We start from the raw sequence: 10764 nt of genomic DNA, 5'->3' as shown, positions 1-10764 counted from the left end.
TCTATTCCTATTGTTGTTACTTGCACCTCATGTCATATGTTTAGTTTAGCGTTCTCTGTCAGCGGCGAGGGTTTTACATGTGATAAATGCAGGGAAGTAGTTAGGCTGACGGAGAAGATTTTAGAATTAGAGTCTCGCATCCAATCTTTATTTGAGGATAGTAAGAGTGTAAGAACCGTAGAAAACACTTCGGATGCGAGCAATGTTAGCGCACACAGCTCGGTTCCGGTTGAAAATCCCCTGCAGCTGGGAAACTTTGTGACGGTGAGACGGCATAGTCGCAGGACAAAACATCACTCAACCGTTCCGATTAAAGTCTCGAACAGGTTTGCCCCGCTCAGTGACGCACCGACTGAGAAACCTGCTGAAAGTGCCCTAGTGATCGGTGATTCTATTGTCCGGAACGTTAACATAGAGACACCAGCCACAATAGTCAAATGTTTACCGGGAGCCAGAGCGCCTGACATCAAGTCAAACTTAAATGTGCTGGCTAAGGCTAATCGTAAATACAGTAAGATTGTTATTCATGTCGGCACAAATGATGTTAGACTCCGTCAATCGGAGATCACTAAAGATAATATTAAAGAGGTGTGTGAGCTCGCAAAAACGATGTCAGACACTGTAATATTCTCTGGCCCCCTTACTGCTTACCGTGGTGATGAGATTTATAGCAGATTATCATCACTAAATGGCTGGTTGTCTGAGTGGTGCCTGCAGAATAATATAGATTTTATAAATAACTGGAAGAGTTTTGAGGGCAGACCTGACCTGTTGAAACGAGATGGTCTCCATCCCTCCTGGGATGGGGTTTCCCTCCTCTCTAGAAATTTGGCACACAGTCTTAATAATGCTAAAGTCTGACTACCTAGGGCCCAGGTCAGGAAGGAGACAGAATGGCTTAACCAACTGTCTGCTTGCCGTCTCGCGTTACAGAATACACAAAATATACAACATGTAATAATCCCTTCTTACAAACAACATAAAATAGAGACTGTGTCTGTCCCCCGGATTAGCAAACATAAGATATTGCGTAAACCTCTTGAAAGTAATTTAATAAACGTTAAACAAATCAAACATGAACAAAATACAGATAATCAGCTGTTACGACTCGGATTGCTTAATATTAGATCTCTCTCAAATAAAGCACTTTTTGTTAACGATTTGATAATCGATCATAAAATAGACATGCTTTGTTTGACAGAAACATGGCTAAAGCCAGATGATTTTATTACTCTAAATGAATCCGTTCCACATGATTATTACTATAAACACGAGCCTCGTCTAAAAGGTAGAGGGGGAGGTGTCGCTGCACTTTACAAGAATTCTTTTATTACCTCTCAGAAGTCTAATTTTAAGTACAGTTCTTTCGAAGTCATGGTACTTCACGTATCGACACCTAATACTAAGGACAAAACATTTTTAAAATTTATTCTAGCTATTGTATATAGGCCTCCAGGGCACCACACAGATTTTATTAAAGATTTTGGTGGGTTCTTATCAGAACTAGTACTGGCCGCAGATAGAGTCCTTGTCGTCGGTGACTTTAATATCCATGTAGACAATGATACAGATGCCTTGGGACTGGCTTTCAAAGACACTCTTAACTCCATGGGCGTTAGTCAACATGTGTCAGGACCCACTCACCTTCGTAATCATACTTTAGATTTAATACTTTCTTATGGTATAAATGTGGACGATGTTAAAATCGTTCAGCAGAGTGAAGATATTTCGGATCATTATCTGATATTATGTTTGCTTCAATGGCCTACGGCTGCAAATCAAACTCCTTGTTACAAATATGGTAGAACGATTACTTCAACTACCAAAGATGCGTTTCTCGATAATCTGCCTGAATTGTCTAAAATATCCAGCATGAGTAATAACGTTGACGATTTTGACACTACTATTGAACATTTTAACTCTACTTTCTCGGAAATATTAGACACAGTGGCTCCTCTGCGTTTAAAGAAAATTAAAAATAGCAGCCCAACACCGTGGTATAATGAACACACTCAGACTCTAAAAAAAGCATCCCGTAAAATGGAGCGCAACTTTAAGAAAACGAATTTAGAGGTATTTCGTATAGCATGGAAGGATAGTACTCGAAATTACAGGAATGCAATAAAAACGTCTAGATCCGCCTACTTTTCAACACTAATAGAGGAAAACCATCACAACCCTAGGTTCTTATTTAACACCGTGGCTAAATTAACAAAAAATAAGTCGTCATCGACGTCAGATTCTGATTATCAGCATAACAGTGATGAATTTATGAACTACTTCACAAGTAAAATCCAAGATATAAGAGAAAAAATTATAACAATGCAACCTGTAGTGAAATCCGCTGAACAAACTAACTACAGCACCCCTAAGGAGAAATTGCAATTATTTTCTACAGTAGATCACGATGAACTGTCTAAAATCATTAAATCATCTAAATCATCAACATGCATGCTAGACCCTATACCTACAAAACTACTGAAAGAAATGCTCCCCGAAATTATAGATCCTCTTCTTAGTATTATTAACTCATCTCTGACATTAGGACATGTGCCTAAAGCATTTAAGGTGGCTGTTATAAGGCCTCTTTTAAAAAAAAAAAAACTCGACCCCAAAGAACTAGGGAATTACAGGCCTATATCGAATTTACCTTTTATATCTAAAGTTCTGGAAAAAGTAGTTTCAACTCAATTATGCTCCTTCCTCCAAAGGAATGACATTAATGATGAATTCCAGTCTGGATTTCGAGCATGTCACAGTACAGAGACTGCTTTGATCAGAGTTACAAATGATCTGCTTTTAGCGTCTGACCGTGGCTGTATTTCGTTATTGGTGCTGCTAGACCTCAGTGCTGCATTTGACACCATTGACCACAGCATACTTCTACATAGACTCGAAAATTACGTCGGCATTAACGGAATAGCATTGAAATGGTTTAAGTCTTATTTATCCGACCGTTTTCAATTTGTAGCAATAAACAATGAGGTGTCCCGCAAATCACAAGTCCAGTACGGTGTACCACAGGGCTCAGTCTTGGGACCCCTGCTCTTCGCATTATACATGCTACCTCTAGGAGATATAATAAAGCGACACGGAATTAGCTTTCACTGTTATGCTGATGATACTCAACTTTATATTTCCTCGATGCCTCATGAAACCCAGCAGTTTCATCGAATAAAGGATTGCATAGTTGACTTAAAAATGTGGATGAGTAACAATTTTTTACTACTAAACTCGGACAAAACAGAAGTGTTACTTACTGGACCGAAAACTGCTATGCGTAACAACCAAGAATACTGCTTAACGATTGACGGTTGCTCCATAAAATCCTCGTCATCAGCTAAGAATCTTGGCGTTGTATTTGACAGTACTCTCTCATTTGAAAGCCATGTCGCAAACACCTGTAAAATTGCATTTTTCCATCTTAAGAATATATCTAAATTACGTCATATGCTGTCACTGTCAGATGCAGAGAAATTAATTCATGCATTCATGACATCAAGACTAGATTACTGTAATGCACTTCTAGGTGGTTGCCCTGCGGGCCTATTACAAAAACTGCAACTGGTTCAAAACGCGGCAGCTCGAGTTCTTACACGTACAAAAAAGTATGAGCATATAACCCCGGTTCTGTCAACCTTGCACTGGTTACCTATAAAGCATCGCATTAACTTTAAGATCTTGCTTATTACCTATAAAGCCCTACATGGTCTAGCGCCGCAGTATTTGAATGAACTTCTATTGTATTACAGACCACCACGTACATTACGCTCTAAGGGGTCCTGTCAGTTGGTAATACCTAGAATTTCAAAATCAAGTGCAGGTGGTAGATCCTTTTCTTATCTAGCGCCTAAACTTTGGAATATTCTTCCCTGCACGGTCCGGGAGGCAGACACACTCTGTCAGTTTAAATCTAGACTAAAGACTCATCTTTTTAATCTTGCATACACTACACCTCCATAATATTAATCCTCAGAGGATTTAGGCTGCATTATTTAGATCAACCGGAACCAGGAACACATCCAACAACAAATGATGTACTTGTTGCATCAAAGAGTGCAGAACAGTACTCTACTCTCAGCCAGTCTTGTCTCTTTGTTCCAAGGTTACCGCAGGATGCAGTTCATGCCCAGACCTGATGGCAGAGCTGAGAATGGGAAGCGGTGACCTGACAAGTGCTAAGAGGATAGAGCTGGATAAAGGACGCGACAACTTTGTTTTTTTCTACAACATTTCAAATGCTATTAGATTGTTAATGATAATCTTTAATTTTTATATTTTTATTAAGCCTTGTTGTGCAAGCACTGATGAGCTTGTGCAGAGGCAGCAGCTTTTGCCAGAGGGGAACTGGAATCCCCTGGTTGGGCCTGGGTTCCCCTGAGGTTTTTTTTCTCGATGGGAGTTTTGGGTTCCACACCACCGTTTGCATATTGTTTTGCACTATCTGCCTGGCCGGGGGGGCTGCTTTAGAATTCATACTTGTATTAAATGTGTCTCATGTACAGCTGCTTTGTAACAATGAAAATTGTAAAAAGGGCTATATAAATAAAGTTGAGTTGAGTTGAGTTGAGATAAAGTATTTGGGAAATGCACTCTGTAGAGCTGTTTGTCCGTTTAGGATTACTGTAGAAACAACTTGGTGAATTCCATGTAAGGGGACCCGCAGTGTATTAAGATAGATATATATCTCATTCTAAGGTAATAAAAACATAATGCTTCATTATGTAAGGTCTTAATACACCTCTGAAAACATAGTTATGTATATTTTACTTTCCATTTTTTGTCAATAAAACCTCCAAAAAATAAAACATTGGACCAATATATCTATTATCTATATCTATTTTTGTGGTTGAAATATTAATCTCTGATACTGTAAACTTGAATGAAAAAACATTTATATCAGTTGTATGTGATTTTCAGGAAAATAAGTTTGTTAAATTTGTTGGTTTAAGAAGACAAAAATTATAAAACAAAAATATGAGATTATTACTTACAGAAACTCAAAGAAATGCAAATACTTTGTTTCTTAAACTTAAAGTACTAAAAATTTGTAATAAAGTGTTAAGCATATCAAGGAAATGAATCAATTTTAAGATAAAGCACGGTCGCATTTAAGACTATAGCCAATTCTTATATGATAAACAGTAAAATCACTTAATTTAAGTTTTATCTGCATTTACACCATATACACCATATTCTTAATGTTTGGATCAATGCAATAGATGTTATTATTTAATTGTATTTTAAAATTGAAATGTCGAAAACTACGTACACTGACCCAAATACAAAATCCATCTCTTCTTTATATCTCTTCCATCAGGGTTGTGAGGAGTGCTGGGAAACACCTGAGCCAAGTGTCCAATCAATTACTCCTATAAAAAAATATATGTATAAAGAAATACGTAGGCAATATATTTATTTACTTCATTTACTTGTTTTCCCACAATGCTTTGGTGTTAATTTAAAGATGATTTGATTGAAATATGATGGGGATGGTTCTTAATTCTGCAGAACACAGAAGAAAATATTTTGAAAAATGTTGGTAATCAAATAACACTAGACCCCATTGACTTCCATTGTATGAACACAAAACTAATGTATAAATTTACAAATGATGATAAATTTTGTATGTGAATGAACTTGAATCAAGCACCTTTTCTGGAATGCCTTTAAAACAGTATTGAAGTTGAACAATACTGTTTTCACGTTTGTCTCCTATCCTTCAACATCCAGGTGATGCATATGTACCACACAAACAGGCAGTTTACCGCCTGGCAACATCTGACACTCATATCTTCAGTGGTAGATTGGTCAGATTATTTAGATATTTATCTTAACAAACAAAGAATGCTAAAACTGCTTCGAGTCTTTCAAAGACTTTAAAATGTCACAGCCAAATGTTCTCATTTTACACTTAATGTTGGTGACATCTGCTTTTATTAGACCAGGCAAGTATACAAGACACTTCATATATTCTGTAATTCTTTGCTTAAAATGCTTATTTTGTTTTATTGTTTTATTACTCGTTATACTTTCTTGCAGCTAACGGATATTATTATTACATAGCGGATCAATGTCTCTACAGTTCCCGTGATCTCAGTGATATGGTGTATGTGCAGTCATACGCCTTCAATATGGCTGTAGAAATAAAGTACAACAGCACTCTGGGGAAGTTTATAGGGTTTAATGAAGTTGAAGTGAACACTTCAAAGCTTTGGAACCAGAATGCCGATTTTCTGCAGCAGATGAAGGCTCAGGTGGAAACATTCTGCAAACCTAACGCTCAATTCTTGGAAACAGTTATTTGCAACAAAGCTGGTAAGAGGTCATTTTTACAGTTTCATAGTTCCTTTACAGTTTTTACAGAATTGATCTTGCACTAAACTCAGATTTATGCTTTTAGATTTTACATTTTACATTTAATCCTCATCACCAAATCTTCAAAACAGGATTTAAGTTAACAAACACTGTAATTCTCAACCGAAGGATGATATGAGCACAATTGTTTAGTCTGTAATATAAGGATACAGTATAGTTACAGAATACACTGTGTAATGTTGGTCTTAAAGATTTTGCTCAAATTTCTACAGGTTAATATATAAGACTTTGCATTCCATGATTCAGTGCAACCAAAGGTGAAGCTCAGTTCAGTGATACAAGCTCAAAACAAACACCCATCCGTATTGATGTGCAGCGTCAATGACTTCTATCCTGAACAAATCAAAGTGTACTGGCTGATAGACGGTAAACCTGTGACCTATGATGTGACCTACACTATGGATGGCCAATGGAGACTGGTACTATCAGATTCACTCTCAGCTAGAGTACGCACCCAGATCTGGAGAGAAAATCTCATGTGTGGTCGAACACACCAGCTTCAATAAACCCATGATCTACGACTGGGGTGAGAGAAAAGAGTTACCTTATTGTCATTGATTCCTGTACACAGAATGATAAACAGCATTATAAACAGATGTTAATATAACAACACCTGTACCCTAAAGACCCCTCCATCTTTAAGTCTGAGAGAAATAAGATTGTTATGGGGCTTCTAGTCTGGTGTTGGGAATCATCATGGCAGCTGCTGGACTCATTTACTACAAGAAGAAATCAGCAGGTCAGTGAATATGAAAACAACATAAAATGATGTTCAACCATCTCAAACATTAATGCGTTACTCAATTACTTATTGCAGGGAGGATCCTGGTACCACACAACCCTGTTCAATATGGCAACTGAAATAAGCTGTATTAAGTAGGTTTGACTTATTTAAGCATCTTTATACGTTGATGGTAGTGATTAAGGTGTTAAGTATGAAAATGAATAGGAAAATCATTGATAGTCAAAAAAGTTTTAGGGTTTTGTTTTCATGCCATGGTAAAAAATGGAACATCTAACAGACAGAGTTTGGTTAAGTGTCAGAGGCAATATTTTATTCCCATTTTCTGATTTTTCTTGATTTTGTTTCATTTTATTCTAATTAGGCTATTATATACTGTAACTTCAAACATAGTTTAATGAAGGCATATCAACAGACATACAAAATGTCATTAAAACTTTGTTTAACGATCTATGAGGATGTTTCACACATGACTGATTTGGAGGTTTTGTTTTGCTTAACAGTTTTTAAAACTGGTCTAACCCGACTTTTTCTTCTTTTGTGTCTCCTATTAACAATTTAGGTAAGGTTGCAATACAGTATGAAGTAAAACACTCTATTGTGGAATGTGCTTAAGTTTAGAATTCTGGAGGTATACATCTATAAAAATGAGGTGCGTGAACAAATGGTTATGATGGACTGGTTTAATGTGTCTGTGCTTTAAACATAGCCTTGAAGAAATAAAAGATTGGACTTTTTGATCGAATATCCCCTTCTTTAAACTACAGTGTTCATGATATTTTACCTTTTGTGGTGTTTATAAACAATTGTTGCTTGTTCAGTTGACTTCCTGTTTAATCTGACAGTGTTAAACAATGTGAAAGGTTCATTCAGCATGCTCCTAGGGGTACCTGAAAAATATTTGCTCTTGCTTTTTTAAACCTATATAACATCTCTGATTTTATTTTAATGTAATTCATCTTAACAAAGTATAAAATACAGTTATAGACGGTTTCACCTTAACAACATTAACAAACGTTACTGCGCATGGGCCCTTTTGTGATCCCAATTTAACTTCCTGTACACATGCACAAACAATAGAGTGCCTGAAGATTATTTCGGATAACAATCAAAAGAAACCGAGAAGAACCGTTGGCTTAACTTGTCTCACCAATATTTTGACTTGAGACAGCGATACCAAGCTCAAACGCTAGATGCCAATGTACCATACGGTTTGTATAATGCGTCAAAACTAAATGACCATTCAGGAAATAGTTAATTTAAAACAATTATTATACAGTAAAATGACAATACAAATGAATTTAAAGATAAATAAAAATAGTTACATTGTTAGATGGGTCAATGACGTGTTTTGTGTCCAAATTCATTATTTTCCTAAAAAGAATTTGAATAAATACATGTCATATATCAAATGGATCTACAATATGTCCTTTATAAGAAACTCTTTTCATTTTGTTGAAATTCAATAGATTTTTTGAGTTTTGGTGTTTGAAAGACCAAAAATGTCAGGTGGTGCGACCGTCCGAACATACAAACAGAGAACAAAACTGAGAAATAAATGTTAATTTTCTCAATAAAATTCTTAATAAAATATTTTGGCATGATCCAAGTTCATCCAGTCGTTTGATGATTTTTATTGAGTTTAAGACTTGCATGTGGGAAGCACGTGAACGGATTTGTTTTGTATTATGAAAAGCCAATCAAAACACTAAAACTCACGGAAGCAGGTAAGTTATAGAACCGAAAATAATTACATTAAAGACATTATAAATTCCTCATGGTGTGTGATAATCATTCATTTTCACATTTCGAAGTAGTTTAGTTATCATGCAATGCGATGTGTATTACTGTAAGGTAACGTTAGACACAACGTTAAACAAACGAAAACCGTTTAAACAAACAATACTTTTCCAGATGTAACTTATTGTAATATGTAAGGTAACTTTTAATACACAATGCCTTTCAAAAGAACACTGCAGCTGTTGTCTTTTTTATCAAGAAAGTGAGGTTTTTCCACACAGACAGCTCGTTTCTGGCACAGTTCCTTTATGTCTCACTAAGAAGCTTAGCCAGAATAGAAACATTCCCTCTTGGAATGGTTTCTCTTGTAATCTGCTTTATCAGATATTCCTGACCACAGGAAAAGATCATGGCTTTGTTTTGCCTGTGGGATAGAAACCAATGTATGTTCTAAATCAATCCGACAGGAAAACTGGAATCCAGTCAAGCTCGATGTGACACGTTTAAAAACTCCACGGCAGCACTGTGACACATTCAGGTGAGTATATTTGCAAATATTGTTGTAATTAATCGTATTTTTGTATATTTTGTTTTAGATGTGCACAATAATGATTCACATGGCAATTCATGGGCACAAACATCACACCAGCAGGTGGCATCCTTTGAAAGTATTAGAAAATATGACTGGAGGGGTCATCAATGTACTGGCCACATCTGAGTTAATCTGACAAGCCACATAAAGAGGATAACAAAATGGAAATCCAGGCAGTGCAGAGTTAAAAGCTATCTCTATATTTATTTAAATAAAACATTATTGCCAATTAAAGATATGTTTTATTTAACACACATTGACCAATAGCCAGGCAGGTTGTCGCACTATGTGGGGTATGTTGTCATAATGGGGACCTACCCTGTACATCTTTGTCAGGTGTGTGGTGATGTCTAATCAGATTCAAGGAGATTCTCCGGAGTCAGTTGCTATGGGTTTTACAGATGGGGAGGGGGGTTTGCGAGTACAGCTGATTGGTATTCTGCACGTCGTGCAGATGCGCTGCCGTTTTCTCCGCCTCGTGCAGTACTCCAACAGTCAGCTGATGGGCTAAATTACCCCACGGCTACTATGGATTTGTGCACAAGGGAATCCCGTTCATCTATATTTCTTTTGGGACAGTAGTTTCTCCTGCAAGTTTTCATATGCCTAAGTGAGAAAACCAAATTATGTAAACCACATAACCGCTGCTGATAATATATAAGATATAAACTGATTTGAAAACCATTCTGTATGAGAGACCATCTTATCTCATTGCTCTGTCATGTTATGGACCGGTTGATTGATTTTTATTTTTTATATTAATCTTGGTTGCATCAAGGTTAAGCAAACATGCCATCTGTTGAACCATACAACGCATTATGCATTTTCAATCAGCTATTATTCCGGATGGGCCAGAAGCACCTTGACCCCCATGTGGCTTCACTCCGGTTTGGGAGTGTGCGACTCCATCGCTGGATAGGAAGATTGTTTTTGCAAGGAGACAGATTTAGCCCCACACGAGTTGTTCATATGAGATGCCCAGTGAGCTCAAGAGATATATACACTCATCCATCTTTCAGATTATGATTGTGGTGCTGAGAGGATTGCTGGGCAAAAATGGATTACGCCCTAGAATTTTTTCCATTTAGGTTTTTTTCCCTGTTGCCCAAAACTGCTTAACCAAATTTGTGAAAAATGGAAGGAGAGTAAAATCAAATGACCTGATGTTAGGGGGTCAACATTTAGGCCTACATGGTGTTTGGGTCACATATATTTAATGTCAGCTTGACATACGTCCACTCCGTATGTGTGGGAGAAAAAGTGAGACAAAACTGTTGTGCTGCAGTGTTTTTGTGTCTCCAGACAGGGAGAT

General features: G+C 36.9%; 1 protein-coding gene across 1 annotated transcript; it reads left to right on the top strand.

Annotated features, from left to right (window-relative positions):
* The first annotated feature begins 5884 nt into the window (after positions 1-5884).
* Positions 5885-7125, top strand: LOC130439785 (H-2 class II histocompatibility antigen, E-S beta chain-like). Its single transcript, XM_056772325.1, is given in 6 exon segments — positions 5885-5948; positions 6043-6318; positions 6625-6778; positions 6780-6904; positions 7005-7040; positions 7043-7125. Coding segments are annotated over 6 exon segments (738 nt in total).
* Positions 7126-10764: the final 3639 nt, after the last annotated feature.

This window comes from Triplophysa dalaica, chromosome 18 (genome assembly GCF_015846415.1).
Source record: "Triplophysa dalaica isolate WHDGS20190420 chromosome 18, ASM1584641v1, whole genome shotgun sequence".
NCBI classification, from domain to species: Eukaryota; Metazoa; Chordata; class Actinopteri; order Cypriniformes; family Nemacheilidae; genus Triplophysa; species Triplophysa dalaica.
This window is presented reverse-complemented; position numbering and strand designations above follow the sequence as displayed.